Source organism: Alligator mississippiensis, chromosome 4 (assembly GCF_030867095.1).
Source record: "Alligator mississippiensis isolate rAllMis1 chromosome 4, rAllMis1, whole genome shotgun sequence".
Taxonomy (NCBI): domain Eukaryota; kingdom Metazoa; phylum Chordata; order Crocodylia; family Alligatoridae; genus Alligator; species Alligator mississippiensis.
The window spans coordinates 67,691,865-67,714,306 of record NC_081827.1 but is presented as its reverse complement, the minus strand read 5'-3'; the positions used below and the strand labels follow the sequence as shown (position 1 = coordinate 67,714,306).

Sequence of the window (22,442 nt, the reverse complement as noted above, 5' to 3'; positions counted from 1 at the left end):
TGGTATATGGTCATATTGCAAAAGTGTCAGCCTACAATGAGTGTACACTAGAGGGCTCTATCAACATGGCTGTACCACCACAGCCATAAGCAGCAGAAATTCTATAGTACAGACAAGACCACATTTAAGTTTATTAAACCAGTGGTGGCAAGCCTTTCTGGCAGGTGTGCTGCAAGCTAAATGCTGTCCCCTTCCCAAGTGCCTCTCTTAACTCCATCCCCCAGAGGCACATCTGATAGAGTTTGTGCCCTGGGACACCGGGGGGGGGGGGCTCAAGCCTCCAGCTGCTGCAGGGAGCAGATCAGAGGTAGGATTGGGGGGGGGGGGGGGAAGGTGAGTCGCTGCCAAGAGCCAGGTTAACACTGCCCTGCAACCATCACAGTACATGATGAGCAAGGATGCAAATCCCTGGATTTGGTGGCTGTAGGAAAGGGTTAACCTGGCTCTTATCAGTGACTCTCCCCTCAAAGCAGGGTCCTGCCCCATTCCAGTTTCCATTCCAGAGCTTCCCTTCACTTAGCACCCGGGGCTCACAACACATACAGCAGCTGTCCATTTCACTTGTGTCATGAGTTAGCCACCCCAGACTTGGAGAACTGAGTACCCTCCCATTTTCTGTAAAACTGAATGACACTCGCTATATACAAGTGAAGGCCACAGACGAGCACTAGTAATTTCTTTCTTTTATCCTGCTACATTGAATTCAGCTCAAAAATGAACAATGGTACATTTCCTCTGTAGCCTAGAGTTTAGGGCCAGTACCCAGAAAGCAGGACATCTGGACTCTAGGGCCTCTTCAGTTGGAGAGCTTGAATGTTCCAGGAAAATGCCTTAATCATGAAGCACCTCCATTCCTCCCATTCAAGGTGCGCTCCGGGAAGACAAGAATACAAGCAGAACAAGGAGGAAGCTGATTGTAGCCAAGCTATAAGAGTGCTCTCCTGGGAGAACCGGGAGATTTAAACTGAGCAGCCCCTCTATCCATAATTTTAGATTAGGCTACCACTGGTTAAACAGAAATATCCTTGGATCAGGGACCAGAACCCAGGTCAACCCCTATCCCGAAGAAAAGCCCTAACCCAGCAGCCTCTGGAATCAGGCTCTCTGTTGCTTCATTCAGACCCCATGACTTTCACATTCTTGGCTGTGCAGGTTCAAAGGAGGGGTGGCAAGTACACCCCAAAGCTTAGTTTCTGATGATCAGGGCATTCTGCTGGGAAGTGGTAAATGTTGTTTTCAGGCCTGTCTCACCTGAAAGGGACACAGACACGCATCTCGCATCTCCTGGCTAGGTATCCTACCACTACACTAGAACATCTCTCTCCTCAGAAGCTTATAAATAAATTAAACGAAGCTTTTAAAATTAAATTCATATTCCAGAAACAACTGAAGTTACAAAAATTAAACAACATTATATAATAAATGTGACAAAACAAGCATTCTAATTTGTGAAATGAAGTAAATGGAGGCACCTAATGTGCAGACAGATGTAGGTGCTTGAGCTTTTTAGAGGGGTTCAGCTGCATGCCTGTGCTCAGCACTTCTTAATGGCTGCCTCTACTCACCGTCAGGCTTTCAGAATCGCCTCTCTTTCCGCACAGAAAACCCTGGGCATCTAAACTCATTCAAATGGAACTGCTCTTCAGATTTGCCTAAGCCTCCCTATGGGTTGTATAGGAATCTAGATTTTCAGTAGTATCTGGCCCCAAATCTTAAATAGAAACAAAACTTTTTCTTGTGGTCATATAAACAATGGATATTTTCCGGTTTACAGTTTTATATAACATATAACCTGTATTATTCAAGAGTACTCCAACAACTGTTCTCAGTGTTTTTGTTTAAACTGCAAATTTCATGTGAAAATTTCAGGGTGATATTTTTATCAAAGAATTATATTTTGAATATAAGATTCTGTAAACAGAAATAGTGAGCCACTTACTCTAGTTATAGCTCAATACCACTGTCATCTGCAAGCTAATGGACCAAACTAGTATAAAAATGTTAGTAATGTATACAAAAAATAAAAGCCTACCTTGTGGCATTGTCCACAATTAGCTGAGATTCAGCTCTATGATTAGTTCTCAGTTCCACGGACCCACCTCTTAGCTTCAGAGCCTCAAACATGTCAGTCAGCATGTTACCTGGATCAATGCTTGGTAACTGCCTAACATCACCTAAATGAAAGGTATTAGAATCATGATGAGTACTAAACACCAGAAAGAGTAGCTATAAAAACATCCCTAAATCATGGCAATACAAGAAATGAACACTCCACCCCCTTTGCCATGACACAATTACCATATACACACTCCGTACACGTTTTGTGGAACTGCTTTTTTCTGAGACACCGAAGATGGAGTTTTTTAAAAATCAGATTGTAGCATGGTCTTAGTTCTTCTAAGGTGTTGCTGTTTTCAGTATGTTTGGTCTTACTTTCCAGTCCTAAAATCCATTATTATTATTAGTTCAGTGGTCATTAGCCTTTTAGACTTAAAGGCACTGTCATGAGTCCCAAGGCACCTCTCAGAAAATACCAGTTCTTAGATTTCACTCATTTTTTTTTACTGAAATAAAAAAGCAATTCTTCTGTTGCAAAGAATTTGGAAAGACCACAACAGGTCAGAATGTTTTAAATACTGTGAATTCCTATTTGAAATCTCTGGGTTTCATTTTGTGAAGCATGTTTGTGTGGTAACCATGGCACCCTAGTTGAGAATCATTAGTTGTTATTTAATGTCATTACTAACACATTGTTAGAGTACGGGGATATCAGACTTGTCCGCAGGCATATTTAAAAGTCATACTTTTAAAAACGAATGCCATGATTGATAAGCAAGTATGCAACCTCCGAAAGTGAGCACAAAAGTACAAGAAAAATTCTCTTCGTGCTCCTCTGTTCTGTTTGTTGGATTAAAAACAAATCATTTTGGTCATTACTTTCCTGGCGCACCTTAAGCTTTTCACTTCTCTTCTGTTTTGTTCACCATGCTACCAACATCCTCTTTGAAGTCACATTATAGAATGAAGCAAAACTTCCTAATAAAATGTAACAGACTGCTGAAAGATGTAAGGGGAAGTTATCAAATTCTCATTACTTGATACTTTTAGAACCAGACAAAATGCCAACCACCATAGTCAGGGGTGGATCCAGATGGGCTGAAGCAGTGTGGCCGCACCCCTCTGTTGGCCATGTGGCACATAAACAATGAGGTTTCTAAGCTCACCAGAATGCCAGTGCAGCTACTGCTGGAGTTTTGCAGATGCTGTGAGATCTTGAGTTTATCAGCTGACTGCGTGGACTCTGGCCACAGTCCAGGAGTCCAGAAAGTGAGAGTGCTACTGCCGCCTGATCTCCTCTATTCTGAATTCAATGGGGGAAAAGGAGGAAAAAGCAGGAGGACAAATGGTAGCATTCTCTCCTTGGGCTCTGCAGTTGTACGAAAGCAGGGGCTTTAGCCAGAGTCTGCTCCAAACAGGTGCAGAGCTCAAAGAGCTCATGGCACTGGTGGACCTCTGTCAGCAGTTGCACTGACATGCTGGGGAGCTTAGAGAGCTCACTGAACATGTGCCATGCTGTCAAGGGGGGGGTGGTCCCCATCCTGGATCCACCCATGCATACAGGAGCACTGAGAAGGATGGACGCTGAATAATGTAATTATTTTTCATTTCATTTATGATTTTATGGCAGGAACAGATCTCCATGGAAAGGTTGGCTTGTCTCTCTGGTGGTTCAAAAAATTCCATGTAAACACTAAGTAAAACCAGGCAAGTTTCTGCTGCATTTCCTCTCACTATCGTGGGATCACAAACATGCTTTAAACACAGCCTGACAGCTTAAAGACTGCACACATCCTGAGAGGCATCAATGTATAGCCTGCAGACTCCTGCCCAACCTCCACTCCCATCATTGTTCCAGAAGCTGCAGTGATGGGGGCCAGGGTCCATGGGGTAGGTAGAGGCTCAGTGAATTTGCACTGGGGAGGAAGAGGGGGCTTGGACAGAGGGCTCACACTGCTTGCACAGCAGCATTACCAGGGGGTGGGAGATAGGAAGGAAAATCAGCCATATGTGGGCAGAAGCAGAGGTGGGCTTACATAGCAACAGTAGGGTTAGAATTATCTGCATGGTGGTAGCAACAGTGGATCATGCAGTAGGGGTCCTGGGGAGCCTATATAAAACTCCCCCTGACAGGCCGACCAGTATCCACAACTTGCGTTGGACAGCCCTGCTCCAACAGAGAGCAAGGTCTTTCACATTCTGCAAAACTCATGCTGTATTTCTCTGGTAGAGGTTAAACTAAATATACACTCTTACTTTTCACTTACCTAGAATAATAAGCTTGGCAAGTTGAGCATGTGCACACAGCAGTTTTAAAACTGAACTAAGAAGTCGTACAGACACCAAGCTCCCTTCATCTACAACCAGAACTGTCACTGAAGAAAACTTCCATGGGTAGTGTGTATCTTTTGAGTTCCATGTGTAAAAGCTATGGATGATCTAGAAATAAATTAAACCAAACTTTTAAAATTTATTTCTATTCCAGAAACAACTGAAATTATGAAAATTAAATAACTTTTTGTGATAAGAAGCATATCATGGCATCTTTCATCCTATCTCTATCATAAAAAAAATTTCAATTTACGTAAGGCAGGCATGTCAACTCATCTAGGTCTTCAGGGCCAGAAACTTAGCAGTAGTATTAACTGCTAAGGCTCCTAGACCCACAGTAGCTGTTGCTGCTCCTGCCAACCAATTTCCTGCCCCAGAGGACAGAAGACATGGATCAGTGCTCTAAATCCAGCCCATGAAGCCAGAAATTTGGCAGTGGGATGGACAGCTGCAGCATTAATTGCTGTCATTCTGGGAGCCATGACAAGAAACCTCTTGTCCCACTGCCAAATTTCCAGCCCCATGGGGAGCCACACAGGCTGGATGCCACAGATCCACAAGCCAAATGACATGGATTGGGAGGCCAGATCTTTGCCACCCCTGACATAATGAGACAAAATTAACATTCAGTCTTACTCTTCAATTACCAGAAACACACATCTGCTAAAAACATGCACTCTGATGGAAGAATCAATAAAGACTGCTTATACATAGGAACATGCAAAAATATCCTCAAAAACATAGCCCTTACTCAAATGTGGTCTGCTGAGTTCTTTTAATAATTATTAGACAGGAAAGTTAGTGAGAAGCTGTAGTCAGCAGAAGACTCGGTGTAATTCACGTATTACATTGGTCCAACATAGTATCTACTCTCCCACTAGGCAAAGGCCATCTTTTTTTCTAGTTAAGTGGTATGAATGTTAAGACTATTCTTCTGTAGATCTGTAGTAGTCTAGTTGCTAGGGACAATTTTTTATTGATAGTTTTATTCTGCTGTATGTTTTCCAAAAACGTAAGTTAGGCTCAACTTTTAAACTAACTTTTTAAAATTTAAACATAAATATAAATATTACATAAATATTCACATGGAAATCTATCATCCTAAATTCCAATATTCTCAATGGATATCTATGGCCTTTCTATGCCTCCTGAGTACAGTAGATATATGCCACCATGTGGATGAAAGGAGACTTCTCTCTTCAATTTTAAATACTACAAATTTTTCAAGCTTTATCAAGTTGATAAAATAATCTGAAACCCTCCTAATCCTATGCCATTTAAAATAAAAAGAAAGTGAAAAATGTATCCAGTTATGATTTTATAATACTGATTTGTAAAACAAGGTTGGACTGAAATGTTGAGAAGCTACATCTAAATGATGAGTCACAAAGCTTTATGAAACAGGTTTAGTTAGCAATCTGTTTCTTATACAAAGTAAGAGCAATGACTAAAAGATGACTAGAAAGAGTAGGAAAGGCTAAATTCTATACCTGATGGAGTGTATAAGCAGAAAGATGAGTCTTCTCATTCAGCAGGCTTGCTGCCCTTCCTGTGGGTGCAGTAAGTAATACATTTATAAGCTTGCGTTCACGAACATTATTTTTGTCAGAACAATGACTAAAGGTATTCCACTCATCTGTTACATCTTGGTCATTTTCAAAACTTTTACAAGCATCTTCTATTTCTTTTTCCATCTTCTGTAAATACTGAAAGAGAGAGCTAACTACTGTAGTCTTCCCACAACCCCCTTTTCCACTTATGATTGTCACAGGATTAGAACAAATCATCTTCACAGCATTCACTTGGTCTGGATCCAATTCTGCTTCATTTATGGGTTCTATATCTGGTGTCTGTTCACCAGAAATCAAATTATTGTCAGAGTTGTCATGACTATCTGGAATATGGCTTGCCTTCAGCTTCTCTGCTTCACAAAGCTGGTCATTGGATACTTTATCATCATCATCATCTCTTGCTTTTGATTTGTTAATATGACTAACATTGAGTACCTCTCGCACATCACCATGTAGATGCCATGTGGTGTCTGCTAGCAGATGTTTTACAGAACCTGCAATGTCTATTTCAGCTCTGTAAAGTGAAGCAAGAAATACAAGTTTTTTCTCACTGATCACTATCATCTCATCTTTCAAAAATTTAAGGGATTGCCAGGCATGCTCTATGGGCATATCTTTAGAAACCAAGTTGGTTAATTCATCTTGATCTTCACAGGTATGTCCCATATCTCTACATCTTTGCTTCAGTGCATTGTATATTATTAATGCATTCTTCTGCAATTCAGGAATCTTCCAAAGGAGGTGTTCACACTGGCAGAAAGCTCCCCAAGTTGCCTCACAATGGAAAAGACCTAGTTCTCGTGAAGTTATCTTCCCATGAAAAGGGAAAAAAAAAAAAAGTTTTAAATTATTTTATAAAAGAGACACTGGTATATTGATGCAGGAATAATGATTTTGCCATTAAATAAATACAAGCTACAATTCAAAAGATATGAAGAAGTCTAGAAAAATATATGGACATTTTTAAGAAATACTAGTTATTCTGCCTTCTCAAACCCAAGCAAAAACACTTTTCAAAGCAAAAGCCCTTCTTCAATCCATTTTTCATTCTATTGTGCAAAACTGAAAGCTTGTACCAACTCTTCCCCTTCCCCTGCATGAAACTTTTAACATAAATTTAATTCCAGAAGACTTGTGTATCAAATCTATATTCTACCCAAACTATCACCAAGTAGAATATAAAAAAAAGAATTAACATGTATAGCATTACAATACATATGTGCACATTAGAACAGAAATTATATTTACTGTGCTTATTATTAAAAGATTTCCTTTGCTGCCAAATATTAGCAAAGTAAGATGAGATGGTTTTGTCTCATTTTTGGAAAGTTTATACTTAATTTTTCCCCTTTTTCTTCATATAGAAGAACAAGCAGAAACTTAGCACAATCTATGTATAAAGTTTTGGGATTGCTTCATTTGTACACAAATGGTACTGGACAGTTAAGTAAGACAAATATGATCTGGCCAGTAGACACTACCCACACTACAGGGCCTGATGAATCTGACACCCCTGATATAGCTCATATTCAAAAAAGCAAATGCTTATTTCACATTATGATGGAGAGCCTGTAAAAGTTTTGGGTTTTTTTAATAGCCATTTTGAAGTTACAGACTAGAAAGGCTAAAGCTGTGCTAGAGATGCAAAGTAATTGATTGATTTTCCATTTTAAGAGTTTTTGTAAATAATCCTACAACAAAATAAAACAAAACAGACAATCTACATAGATGCACAACACTCACTCAGAAATCATTAGTCCAAAATCCTGCACAGATGCAGAACTTGCTATTCCTAAACTATCCTGGGCAGCCACCAACTTAGCCTCTTCTTGAAAACCTCTAATAAAGATTTTATAGCTTCCCTCAGCAGCTTGCTCCATTTTCCCACTGCTTTTCCAATTAAGAATTTCTTGTAATAATTTCATACAATTCTACCATGCTGTAGTTCAAACTTATTGCCCTGTGTCTCACCCTCCATGACAAATGAGAACAATTTTTCTCCAACTTCTTTAAGGCAGCCTTTCAAATACTTGAAAATTGCTATATTTCCCAAGCTTCACACAGGCAGACTAGGGCTGGACACCACCCCTTTCCCGACCTTCCTGCAAGGCCAATTCAGGACCAGACTACATCCCCTCTCCTCCTGCAAGACTGGATCAAGGCCAGGCTGCCCTCCATGCAGCTGGATAGAGCCGTGTCATACCCATTCTGGGCACTGCATCTGGCCTGCCAGCCCGATCTGGTGCATGGCAGACCACGCAACACCTATCTGGCCTGCAAGCCAAAAAGGTTCAGCACCACTGCGATATGCTGTACAGCTCGTCAATCTTTGCAGTTCTGTTCAAACAATACTTTTTTCCTCTACACTAACTCATCTAGCCTCAATAAAACTCAGCAGTTCAGACATAAAATATCTTGAGATCCTACTGCTTCTAAAGCACGTGGTAAAGATTTGAAAAGTCACACATTCAAAGCTTTTGTTCCAATGTTATATTTCAGTTAACCAGCCTGTTGGGACCCAGGGGCCTTCAGGCCTGGGTTTTGACTTTGTGCTTCGCTTAAGTTACATGCTTAGCTTAAGCTGCGCGCTTAGCTTGAATTGGGGTTGAGACTTGCACCTGGTGAAAAGGAGCAGATGGAAAACACTGTTCCTGACTCTAAAAGAAAAGGGAAGCTGGCCAACTAAATTGAATAAATATAGCCTGGGCAAAACCTACCCCAGCTAAGAATGAAAATATTACCTCAGAATAGAAAATTCAGGTTAAGGGTAACCGTATTTGGCAAACAGAAGCAAGATTATTAATATGCATTAGGAGGCAGGCTTAAGCTAATTTTACGTATTAAGTATATGGTACATAAAGAGGTGAGAGTGTACCCTTCAGAACCTGCTCCTGAAAGATCTGGTCACTGATCCAAGATTCAGAACTCAGACGAAGGAGTCAGGACCTCTCAGACCGGCCATTCAGTGACACTGTGTTCGTTACACCTTGGTGTGGTGAGTATGTCATATTGCTTTTGACTAACTACAATATTAAAATTCTAACTACTAAGGGCTTAATGCATGTTATTGGTTAAGGAGTAACTGTGTCCTAGTCTTGGAATTAAGACCTGGTACAAAGCCCAAAATAATGTTACTGGAGGTAACAAGCCAGAACCTGGATCAGAGGAGGTATGAGAGCTCTGGAAAAAAGTGAGACTTAAAAAGGAGGAGTTAGCTTCAAAACTTAAGCTATTGAGAGATGATTCATTTCCAACATGAGATTTTTCAATGCATTAAGAAATCATGACAAAAAAGTTTAACCCCCCACCCCCCATGTAAGTATACTGAAAAAATTAAAATCAGAATGATCTCCAAAGTGTGCACACATCTGCAGTTAATAATTTAACACCAATGTAGAAATCTGTCTGTCTCACTACTTTTCCTCCATCTCATTACAATGATCATGTTTAAGGGCTCAGCATCTTTTACATGAAACCCCTGTGTTCCCCAAACCAGAAAGCAACATTCACTTTCTGCATGCAGTACACAAAGAAAATATAACATTTCCTTTAGTTTAAATTATATTGGCATTTTTTGCACAAGAAGCAGGAATAATGCTAACAAGATTAGATAAGGTATTACAGTAAAGTTACAGTTTAGGGCAGCTGCATAGAAGGATGCTAGGTAGAGACAAGACAGTGAAGAGCAATCTTCACAGGCTTACCTCAATACAATTAGTCAGGGATCACAGCTTGGAACAACAGTATTAAGTTCTATGATGATAATATAACATAACCATATAACTTACTGTGCTGAATCCAAGTTTCCATGGTTCATTCTTTAATATCTTATTCAATGCTATTAGCCTTTCCATTCTGTAAGAAGCATTTTCTCTCTCATCTCCGTTCATTTCACTCTTTCTACACCAATTCACTTCCTCCATGAGTTTGCAAAAATAACGTGGCAGAAGTCTCGGCAGGAATTCCAGTATCATTGGGAACATCAAAGCAATCAATACCATCTTTCCTGTAACTATATATTCATCACAAACCAAGTCTTTATTAAAATACAACCACAAAAAACATTTCTAGAAAGCAATTAAACTTCATTACTTAAATTAGCAGGCCTACTCTCAAAAACCTTAAATCCAGCTGTTCTTTAGTTTTCCACTTCTTGCATTTCCTTTCCTTAAAGCCAAGTTAAAAGTGCATAGCCAACTTTATTAATAATCTGAAAACATTTTTACAGACTATTGATATGAATAACAACTACATTTACGCAAATGGAGACTAGGGAAAAAACAACCCTATTTTTCTGTTTTGCTGACACTGCATTTAATAGTATTTTATATACAATCAGCTTACACATATAGTCAAGACTGACCCTACCAGTTTGTGGAGAGCTTTCATACAGAACAACAGAAGAGAACAGCATAGTAGAAAGTAGGCAAATATTTTTGTAAACTCTAAATAACTGGTAGGGAGATTTGGGGACAAGGAAAGGACCAGAAACTACAGGAGAAGGAAGGGAAAAGACACAATGGCCATGTCTATATGAGCCATGTCTATACGAGCCAAGCAATGGCTTTTTTTGTGATGCTGACTTGCCGTAGCTCATGACTACTATACAGTAGCATCACATTATGATTCCTGCCATATAACACTACTGTACAGTATTCATGGGCTACGGCAGTCAGCATCTCATGTAGAGGTAGCCAGTGTATCTTAGTGGAAAGAAAAATCAATAGCTACTTTGGAGCATGAGGTACTATTTCCTGGTCTACCATTAGCCTACTAGACAACCTTAACCTTGAGTGGGTCGCTTCCTTTCTGTGCTTCAGTAAAATGAGAATAAAACTGTCCTTCTTTGTAAAGTGATATATATGCTCATGAAGAGAGAGCTAAAAAAAGCCTATGCACTCCCTTAGCAAGTAAGAATATAAAAAAAATTACCTGATATTTAAAACTACTGTAAACTGCATCAATTCAAATTTTATACATCAAACCTCAAGAAATCAAGCTTTATGATCAACTGCCTTCCCTTGAAGAAAGTGACTCTCAGATCTTTTTTCTCCAGCAAATTCTTCGAGGCAATTGCTCAGGCTCCAAGAGAACAGCACTCAAAGCTATGGAATTCATGACCCAAAATAATAAATTATTTTAGGTTATTAAAGAGGACTAATGGGACTGTGAGGAAGATCAGGAGGAAGGAGCATAATTTAGGGCAAAGACAACTTATGTTGGATATTAGGAAAACTGTAAAGCTCGTGAAGCTGGAACAGAATGTATAGGGAAGTGGCCAGTGGTGTCCTTCAGGGGACCATGCCTGGACCAATGCTTTTCAACATCTTTATCAATGACTTGGATGGGGGAGTGAAAAGCTCACTGGCTAAGTTTCCAGATGACACCAAATTATGGGGCAGTGTGGCCACACCAGAAGATAATTTGCAGATACAGGTTGACCTGGACAAGCTCAAGAGTTGGGCAGACCGGAACCAGATGAAGTTTAACACTTCCAAGTGTAAGGTGCTCCATCTGGGGGAAAACAACCCTCAACATATTTACAGGCTCGGAGGTGACAGCTTGACTTGCACCACAGCCGAAAGGGACCTAGGGGTAATGAGTGACCATCGCATGAACATGAGCTGTCAGTGCGATATGGCCAGCAGGGTAAATAACACACTGGCATGCATCAACTGACGCATCTTGTGTAAAGCCAAGGAAGTGATACTCCTGCTGTACTCAGCACTGGTGAGAGCGCAGTTGGAGTACTGCATCCAGTTCTGGGTGCCGCACTTCAATAAGGACATGGAAAAACTTGAGAGGGTCCAGAAGAGAGCCACCCATATGATCAGGAACTTGCAAGGGAAGCCATACGAGGAAAGGCTGAGGGACCTGGGCCTCTTTAGCCTAAAGGAGAGAAGGTCCAGAGGTGACATGATAGCAGCTTACCGCTATATTAGAGGAGTGCATCAGAAGCTCGGTGAACAACTGTTCACTAGGGCACCCCTGGGGAAGACCAGGACCAATGGATACAAACTCCTGGAACGCTGCTTCAGGCTTAATACCAGGAAAAACTCCTGTTAGTCAGGGCAGTCACCTAACCTGGGGTCACTTGACCCCAGTTGTCTTCCTGCCTAGAGCAGGGGGCAGGCTGGACACAATGATCTGCAAGGTCCCTTCCAGCCCCTAACAATCTATGAATATTATGCAACCTCCTTCATTGGAAACTCGTCATAAGCTAAAAACAGATAATCAGTTTATCTGAAGCCAACTCCCATCAAGACAGTCTAGTCATTTACACCACATGCAGCTTGAATGGCAACTAACTCCCATGATTAATAAGCCTCAGTTCTCCTGGAGAAAGTGTTGCCTTGGTATTTTAAAGGTATTTAGGGTGGGATAGTGGGCATGCAGAATAAAAGGTTTTGGGCTGAGGAGGAGGGGGAACTCTATCATCTGTTTAAGTTTAAAAGCAAATTTCTGCCTGGGATGATCTAGGTATATTTAACCCTGCCTGCATGTGGAAGGTTGGGCTAGTTTCTCTCAAAGTTTCTTCCAGCCCTATGCTTCTATCTTAAAAAGGAAATCTCATTAACTGGGACTTATATAAATCATATCACCTGAAACATGAATCACGTACAGCTGAAGGTGTCACATAAAGGAGAGCTGAACAGAGTTGAATCAGTAGTTCTGAGATAAATAAAAGTTTATTGGATGAATCTGTGTGTTAAATGCCACCCCCCCCCTAAAAATGTTTTCTCCCTACCTTACTCCTTCATGTCTCAGGTCATGCAGACTTACGTACATGCTCAATTTTAAACAGGTTTCTGGAACTACTCACATGCCTGAAGCTAAGCATGTGAACAAGAAAAATCTTTTGTAAAATAAACATTTATTTAAATGCACTGTGTGTGCTATGACATTAGCCTGAACAAAATATCTGAAAACAAAATCTTCAATATTTTTATGTGAGAATACATAAAATGTACTTACACGAGTTCCTAACATAAACAAAGATGTCAAATTCTTTGGTCTCTCTGGGATTTTTTCCTTTCTTAAGTTTTGACTTTTGAAACTCATCTAGTATTTCTTCAAGATTTCTGAAGTCCAAAGATGCATTCGCAGGAAGCCAATTAAAAAATGCTAGTATAAAATCATCAGGAACTTCACACTCTTTCAAGAAGAGAGAAAACACTTCTTTTTGGTTCTCTCCAATATCAGTCTGTAGAAAATATGATGGATATCCTTGTGCAACATTCTTTGATCCCACCTGTTTAACTTTAATGTTAACTTTCCACCAAGGTCCAACAAATGGAAAACGTCCAACCACAGCATATTTCTTCTGGGATGTTTCCTCCTGTATTATAACTGAAAATAATAATAATAAATTACAAATATTAAGACTAAAAAAAATTGTGATTTTAAATTTAACTACATTTTACAAAACAAATTCACTAGGTCAACAAATTTAGAAATAGTTTTAACTTTATAATTTTGACAGATGTCCATAATTTCATTCCAGGTCATACTAATCATCCTGGTTTTCCCCGATTTAAAAAAGAATAAAAATTGCAATTTCTCCCATTAAAACCCTCAAATCTGGGATAAATTAAAAGGCCCCTTGCTCCCCACCCCCCCAGCCTCCCTCCAGGCCTGCTGGTGCCCCCTACTCCCCTGCCACAACCACCTGGCCCTGCTCATGCCCCTCACTCCCCCCCCCCCAACCCCCTGCCAGAAAGAGCCCCCAGCTGCCAGAGGCTATGGGGTCAGGAACCCGGGTCCACAGCCCACTGCTCCCGGTGGTAGCAGCAAAGCAGAACCTAGCTCCCCCCCACCCCTGCTGCCTGCCTACTGCAGGCTCTGATGGGGGGGGGGGGGGGGGGGGGGGGGGGCAACTCCCTGCTGCTGTGCACTCCCAGGAGGGCAGGGAGGACCTGTGCCCCCCAGATCTGTATATAGGGTGGGCATGGGCTGCATGCTGTGGGCTCAGGCTCCCCCCTGCTGCCCTCTCCCAGGGCCTCTGCAACCCAGCAGGTGTGACCCAGCACTGCAGGGCAGAGCGGAGCCACGCAGGAAAGCTGCTTGCCGCTGTGAGCTCTGTGCTGTCTTTGCATCCCCTTTGTGTGGGGCTACATTAAGCGGCACAACCCTGTGCCACTGCCCCCAATGCTGATGCATGTGGTCAGGGCAGTGTAGAGCTCACAGTGGCAAGGAGCTTTCCTGCGCAGCGCTGCTTAGCCCTGCAGTGCTGGGTCGCACCCACCAGGCTGCAGAGGCCCCAGGGCCTGCGCCCACCCTGTGCACACAGCTGGACAGCATGGGTTCCCCATCCCCCAGGAGTACACACAGCAACAGGAAGCCAGCCCATCCCCTGCTGCCCTGGACAAGCTGCCCGCAGCCCTGCCGCCACGCATTATGGCCCCAGGCCCTAAGCCCCACGCACTGCCAAGCTGGGGCAGAGCTGGGGCTGCTGCCAAGTCCCTCCCTCCATTCCCACCTCCCCCCAACTCATCCTGCAGGAGCTGCTCTTCAGGCTGTCTGGCAGCCATGTGTATGCATGAGTGTACACGTGCACGTGGCACCCCCTGCTGGACAGCCCTCCTCCTGCTCCCTCCCAGCCCCCTACAGGCTGGAACTCTGCCAATCTGCAAAGAGCTCTTTGCAAAACAATAAAATCCAGTTTCCTTTGGCAAAGGGGAAAATCAGTGCTTTTCTCCATTTTTCCATTCTGAAATGGAAAACCCAGAACCCTGCTAATCGCCTAATCTGGAGTCAAAATGGTTATTTTTGCTGATACTTTTAACAGTTTCTTTGCCTCTGTTTTCCTGAACAGGGACCGGGATATGCCACGTACCAGAGGTAGGGACAATCTTGGGGATAGCTCTATCAAGCCTTTAGTCAGTGCAGATGTAGTGCGGGATATTCTGGAAGGACTAGACATTTTTAAATCTGCAGGTGCAGATGCCCTCCACCCAAGGGTGTTGAGGGAGCTGGCAGGGGTCATCGCTGAGCCTTTGGCCCGGCTGTATGAGCATTCATGGTCATCTGGCCAGGTGCCAGGGGATTGGACACTGGCTAATGTGGTCCCTATTTTTAAGAAGGGGAGGAAGGAGGACCCAAGTAATTATAGGCCTGTAAGCCTCACCTCGGTGCTCGGGAAGCTCTTGGAGAGGATCATCAAGGAGCATATCTGTGGTAGGCCTGCAGGGGAGATCATGCTCAGAGGCAATCAGCATGGCTTCACCAAAGGCAGGTCCTGCCAGACCAACCTGATTGCCTTTTACAACCAAGTAACTAAATCCTTGGATGATGGTGTCGCTGTGGACATAGTCTTTCTAGACTTTAAGAAGGCCTTTGACACTGTCTCTCACCCCATCCTCATCAATAAATTAAGTGACTGCGGCATTGATGCCTGCACAGTTGGATGGGTAAAAAATTGGCTGATGGGGCACACCCAGACAGTAGTGGTGGACGGTTGTACTCAACCTGGCAAGATGTGAGCAGTGGGGTACCCCAGGGCTCGGTCTTCTGGCCCGCACTGTTTAACATCTTCATCAGCGACTTGGACGAGGGGATGGAAAGCACGCTCCACGTTTGCTGATGACACCAAGATGTGGGGCGAGGTGGACACACTTGAAGGGACAGAGAGGCTGCAAATAGATTTAGACAGACTACAGAAGTGGGCAGATGAGAATAGGATGGGGTTCAATGTATACAAATCCAGGGTGCTGCACCTTGGAAGAAGGAATCCACAGCATACACACAGAATGGGGAGTTCCCTTCCTGAAAGCACAGAGGTGGAAAAGGATCTCAGAGTCATTATTGACTCCAAGATGAACATGAGCTGCCAATGCCAGACCGCAGCCAGTAAGGCCAGCCATACCTTGTCATGCATCCAAAGGTGCATCTCAAGCCAGTCCAGAGAGGTGATAATCTCCCTCTATGTGACTTTGGTCAGGCTGCAGTTGGAGTACTGTGTCCAGTACTGGGCGCCGCACTTCAAAAGGGATGTGGCCAGCCTGGAGAGGGTTCAGAGGAGGGCCACCCACTTGCTGAGAGGGCAACAGGACAGGCCCTACGAGGAGAGACTGAAGGACCTGAACCTGTTCAGCCTCAGAAAGAGGCGGCTGAGGGGGGACCTGGTGGCTGCCTGCAGGCTCATCAGGGGGGATCAACAGCAAATAGGCAGAGCTCTTTTCTCCCCAGCACCACCTGGGGTGACGAGGAACAATGGTCATAAGCTGGTGGAGAATAGGTTTAGGTTGGAGATCAGAAGGCAATATTTCAGTTAGGGTGGCCAAAATCTGGAACTAACTTCCCAGGGAAGTGGTCCTTGCCCCTACCTTGGGCATACTCAAGAGGAGGTTGGATGATCACCTGTCTGGGGTCTTGTGAACCCAGCATTCATTCCTGCCTGTGGCAGGGGGTCAGGCTAGATGATCTGTTCAGGTCCCTCCTGACTCTAGCTACTATGAAACTATTTCCCCTGGCTCAGATTGAATAGAACAGTGCGGGGGAGGATTACCTTCTTCCATACCATGACATGATCCTCATTGGCATGACAAGATAGCTGGCAGTGCCCTTGTTGCCTCTGCTTTTATCTGTGACGTGTTGTAGTGCAGGGATTCTCAACCAGGGTGCCACAAAATCCTTTTCACAGTGCCATAGGGTGCTGTACAATATTAGCACTAAGGGGTGTGTAAATACTTGCACATGATTAACAACATAAACAAGAGATTTCAAACAGGAATCCATAATGCCCAAAACATTCTGATTTGTTGTGATTTTCTGATATCTTTGCAAGAGAACAGTGCTATTTTTCCATAGTTAGAAAACGAACAAAAGGTAATAGCTGGCATTCTCCAAAGGGTCCCTTGAGTCTACTCGGGTTAAGAACCACCGCTGTAGTTTATTTTTGTTCTGCCACATAGTTATGTATGAAGGTCTGAGGCAGTGTTTTGGTTTAATGAGATGAGTCTGGGAAATCCTCCGGTCAGTGTAGTTCTCAAACATTTTAGACTAAAGGCACTCCTTAGAAAATGCTAGCTCTTAGTTCTCACTCTGTTTTTTTACTACAGAAAAATAATATGGCAGTTTTTCTACTGGAGAAAACTCAGGAAGACCACAGCTATGGATTTCCATTTCAAATTTCTGGGTTTATCTTGTGAATCCTGTTTGTAAACCTAACGGTGCTAAGCTCAAGGCATTCCAAGGTGGCACTCTACGTGAGCATCACTGCCTTAGACCTGCTAAGGCAGAGAAAATGAATCACTGGCCAGGGGGCCCTTTTCAGTCTATGTCCCTATCTATGAATCTCATCTCATCCCAGCATAACCGAGTTGTTGGAAAGTTTATTTGTGTTATGATGTACTGTTTGGGAAACACTCTTTTCCTACAGCTGCTTGTTTGGAACCAGTAAGTTTATTATTAGCTGACGGTAGCATCTTCAGCACTCTGCAACTTTCAAGAGATAATGCCAGGAGATGTTTATCACTTAGTAGAAGTGAAGGTTAATTGAAGTTAACTGCTTAACTTCATTACTTTCATTTGTCCTATTCTCCTTACAAGAACAACAAGATTTTATTTAATAGAACCTGTAAATAAAGTGCAAACTTAACTGGATTTGCAGAATAAAGATAGGCAAGCTTCTCATCATCAGACAAGCTACATACTTCGACTTCAACTGCAACCACAACTACTTAAAAAAAATAACACAATAGGAACTCAATTCTTAAGGAAAACACTAAATGTGTGCTTGGAAAAACAACCAGAGAGCTAACTCGGCATCCCCCAGGATACAGGATCCCTCAGCCTGTATTCAGGAATTAAACCAGAGTGACCTGCTGGCCAATTTTAAAGGACATCAGTGTGCAAACATCTAGTGCCAGAATCTTCCCAGGTGCTGACTCTTCCCACTTCAAAAAGGAACTTTTGGGCACACAAATAAACCTCTGAATCTCACCTAGATGCGGTTATATTCTTGTCTAACACCTGACTTTGAGTGAGACTCAGGGATTATAAGAGTTCAAACAAGGAGACAAATTCAACAAGTGCTGATAAACAAAGGGCGTGTCTACTTGAGACACTTACTGCACATTAGCCTGATAACACTGCAGTAGCGTGGCAGTTAAAAATTGTGCTAATAGCCTACTGCATAGTCTTATTAGGCTAAAGTGTCACAAAATAAGTGTGCGCTGGCACTACTGCGCAGCAACTCTAGATACTGGACATTTAGTACTTCATTAAACAAGTACTAAACTAAATGAGCAGTAATTAAGGCTCATTAATGAATGTGTAGACACACCCAAAGAATTTTACTCTGAGCACTACACTTAGACAAGGGTATAGGATCTGGCACCTAGCATGTTTTTAGTTTATTGCTTCTAAATTAATGCAAAACTTCCCCAAACATTTACTTCTCTGATAAAAAAATTAATTTCTCTACAAACTTTACCAGCGCTAGATTCATGGCTCTTTTTGTATACAACTGCAACAAAGCATAATTTGTAACTAGTTATAACTTTCAATTTTAAACATTAAAAAAAGTTTGGGCCCAGTTATTGCAGTATAATAGCTCATTAAATCAAATAGTACAACCTAGTCTGAGGTTTCAGATAATAAAGACTATGTATATGGAAGGAAACTATAATGGGCCAAGTCAATGCTAAGTGAAAGAAAACTGAGCCACTGCGCAGCACTTCACACCACAAAATGGCTGAACTGGCCCATGAATTGTTCTTTGCTCAAAGCAGAGACCACCTCCCCAACACCACCTGAGCGGCGAGCAGTACCAGAGCAGCCAGTGTGGAGATTGGCAGGAGAAGGGGGAGAAAGCCTATTTGATGCACAGAAAAACCAAGGGCACGTGCCCACAGAGAAATGGTTAGCCTCCCATGTTCTCAGAGGTACGAAGCTACAATTTCTTGGGACAATTTAAACCAGTAACAGGAACAGAAGTGGAGGTCAGCAGTTGACAAGGAGTGCTCCAGGGGCCACCAAGCAAAGCATATCACTGGGAAAACAGGGACAAGGAAACGGTGCAGTGTGGGATGCCTGCAGCACCACCCGGACACTATCACAGAAAGCGCGGTGTCTGCACCTAACACTGGGCCCAATCCCAGAGAACCGGTTACAAATAACACTGGATTTTCCAGGTACTTTTAAAAGATTGCAGGTGGTTTAAACTGTACTAAACCAGCTTTTATGTCTGGACGACCTCGGCTAAAACCGCACTGAAAATAGTTCAGGTGCTACAAGTGCCCACCCCCTAGGTGTTGATTTAGCCCCTGGCCAGCAGGCGGGATCTGGCCCGCAGGGGTCCCCAAGGGCCTGAAAATTTGGCAGTGGGGGACTGGGGGCAGCAATCACTGCTTCCCCCTGCTCCCAAATTTCCACTCGCTGCCTCCCAGGCGCTGGAACCAGCAGCCACATCCCAGCACAGTGGCATCCTGGAGCATCCCCAGGCGCCGGCCTTGCACCATGCTCCGGCACAGCTGATCCAGCCACTGGTGGGCAGAGATCAGGGCTCAGCGGTTCACTGGCGGAAGGGATAGTGCAGCCCCAGCCTCCACTGCCTGCCCTGAGCGCCAGCTGCAAGAGAACCAGCTGCAGGGGACACCCTGGGCGCTGCCAAGCCAGATCAGGCAGGGAGTGAATGCAGGGCTGAGCATCAGGAGGGGAAAGGCATAAGCTAGTAAATACGGTAAGTAAATACGGTAAATTGCCCTCCCCCCCACATCCACTCAGATTACAGGTGCTCAGGCGGTAAATTCCTTCTCTCCCCCCCCCGCAGGTCCACGCTGATTGGAGAGGAGACGCGAGGGTTCCACCCCACGCCATGACGTCACCTGCCCCCGCAAACCCGCTACACTTGAGGCGGGAGCGGCTAGTGCCTGCGTCGGCCCCTCCCCCCGGCCGCGGCGCTCACCTGCCCGCCGCGCCTGCCCGGCGCCCTCGCAGCTCAGTTCGGCGGGGCCCGTCAGGAGCGGCTCGTCCAGCAAAGCGTCCTCGTAGCCTTCCTCCTCCTCCTCCTCCTCCTCCTCCTCCTCCTCCTCCTCGTCGGGCCCCAGCCCCGGCTCGTCCTTGGGTGGCAGCAGCCGCCCCCACAGCTCGGGTCCTGGCCTGGCCCAGCGCTGCTCGCCCGCCCGCGCCATGCCCGCGCCCGGCCCGGCCCGGCCCACGTGTCCGGAAGGAGGCGCACGCCTCCGCTTCCCTCCCTGCGAGCGCGGAGCCTGCCCGGCGCGGCCCTGTGCTCCAGCTCCTGAGCTGCCCCGCCCCCAGGGAAGCGACTTCCTGTTTTGGCGGAGCGCGTTCCTCTGAGGCAGCCCCGGGCTCCCAGTGGCTGAGAAGGTGCTGCTGCCACGGCTGGGTCCGGTCTCTTCGCCCCACACCCGCACGGCGCCAGCTTGCGGCTGCATCGAGCATTCCCTCCTCGGCCAGGGGCCAGGTGGGAGTCGGGCTGTCACCCACTCGAGGCCACATGGGGCCCTGGGGCAGCAACCTCAGGCATGAATGCTGTGGGCCCCCCGCCCCGAGGCTGGGGGTCACGCAAGGCCGCACAGGCGGTGGCAGCAGAAGCATGGCTCCTGCAGGCAGCCACGGCGTAGGTGGGTGGCGAGCGCCGCCCAGCAGTTAGTGACCACCCACAGACGCTGCTGCGGCGATCACGGACCGCCTGCAGATGCTGCCGGCAGTGTCAGCAACGGGGGGTGGCAAACGGCAACCACCCGAGGGGCACCACCAGCAGTGTTGGCAGCGCCTTTTCACAGGGGGTGCACATGTACCCCCTACACATAGCCAGAGACCGAAGGTGCAAGATCAGGACCATCAGTGGACCCAGCCCATGGACAGATGGCACTGCCCATCCAGCTCACCCGCCAAAAATGTTGAGGGCTGCTGTGCTACAGGAATTCCAGGCCAAGTGCCATGCTCCTCGCTACATAGGGCAAAACCCCACACAGTCTATGGGGTAAAAATCCATCCCGACTCCAGATATGAGGATCAGTCTGACCCTGAGCAGAGGGACATACACCTCTGGCTTTGGTCCCAGCAGGAGTGTTGGCACACATCAGTCAAGGACCCTGCAAGCACCTACCCTGGAAATCTTCAACAGGAGACTAGACAGTCACCTTGCTGGGATCACCTGACCCCCAGTTCTTTCCTGCTTGGTGCAGGGGACTGGATCCTGATGATCTCCACCCCAGGTGCTGAGGGAATCGGCAGAGGTCATTGCGGGACTCCTGGCACTGCTCTACAAGCACTTAGGTGCTCTGGCGAGGTGCCAGAGGACTGGAAAAAAGGGCCAATGTAGTTCCCATCTTCAAAAAAGGGAGGAAAGAGGACCCAGGAAACTATAGGCCTGTTAGCCTTACCTCGGTCCTGGGGAAGCTCTTTGAGAAAATTATCCAGGAGCACATCTGCGAGGAACCAGCAGGGGAGATCATGCTTAGGGGGAACCAACATGGGTTCGCTAGAGGTAGGTCCTGTCAGACCAACTTGGTTGCCTTCTATGACCAGGTTACAAAATCCTTGGACGTAGGTGTCGTGGTGGACATAGTCTTTCTGGACTTCAGGAAGGCCTTTGACACTGTCTCTCACCCCATTCTCAATAAACAACTAGGTGACTGTGGCGTTGATGTCTACACAGATGGGTTGCCAGTTGGCTGGAGGGCCGCACCCAGAAAGTGGTGGTGGACAGGTCTTTTTCGACCTGGAGGGATGTGGGCAGTGGGGTTCCCCAGGGCTTGGTCCTCAGGCCCGCACTGTTCAACATCTTCATCAGCGACTTGGACGAGGGGGTGAAAAGCACCTTGTTCAAATTTGCAGAGGACACTAAAATGTGGGGAGAAGTGGGCACACTGGAGGAAAGGGACAGGCTACAACTAGATCTGAACAGGTTACAGAGGTGGGCGGATGAGAACAGGATGGGTTTCAGTACTGACAAGTGCAAGGTGCTGCACCTGGGGAGGAAGAACCAGCAGCATACCTACAGGCTGGGGAACTCCCCTCTCATCAGCACAGAGGCAGAAAAGGATCTTGGAGTCACTATTGTCTCCAAGATGAAAATGGGCCGCCAATGTGGGGACGTGGTCAGGAAGGCTAACTGCACCTTGTCATGCATCCACAGATGCATCATGAGCAGGTCCAAGGAGGTGATCCTCCCCCTCTATGTGACATTGGTCAGGCCGCAGTTGGAGTACTGTGTCCAGTTCTGGGCACTGCACTTCAGGAGGGATGTGGACAACATCGAGAGGGTCCAGAGGAGGGCCACTCGCATGATCAGGGGGCAGCAGGGCAGACCCTACAAGGAGAGGCTATGGGACCTGAACCTGTTCAGCCTTCACAGGAGAAGGCTGAGAGGGGATCTGGTGGCTGTCTATAAACTTGCCAAGGGAGACCAGCAGGCAATGGGAGAGTCCCTGTTCCCCCTAGCACTACCAGGAGTAACAAGGAATAACAGCCACAAGTTGACTGAGAGTAGATTCAGGCTGGACATCAGGA

At 45.2% G+C, this 22,442-nt stretch overlaps 1 protein-coding gene across 1 annotated transcript in view; it reads right to left on the bottom strand.

The window, feature by feature from the left end:
- The window catches only part of HELB (DNA helicase B), a 30,114-nt gene extending 9,733 nt beyond the window's left edge, over window positions 1–20,381 (bottom strand). The window contains exons 1-7 of the mRNA XM_059726062.1: window positions 19,870–20,381; window positions 15,429–15,592; window positions 12,936–13,310; window positions 9,749–9,972; window positions 5,880–6,770; window positions 4,326–4,497; window positions 2,033–2,174 (exon numbers count right to left, since the gene is read on the bottom strand). Coding sequence (XP_059582045.1) covers window positions 2,033–2,174; window positions 4,326–4,497; window positions 5,880–6,770; window positions 9,749–9,972; window positions 12,936–13,310; window positions 15,429–15,592; window positions 19,870–20,366 — 2,465 coding nt within the window. The 5' untranslated portion in view covers window positions 20,367–20,381. The remainder of the gene's footprint in view (window positions 1–2,032; window positions 2,175–4,325; window positions 4,498–5,879; window positions 6,771–9,748; window positions 9,973–12,935; window positions 13,311–15,428; window positions 15,593–19,869) is intronic.
- Window positions 20,382–22,442: the final 2,061 nt, after the last annotated feature.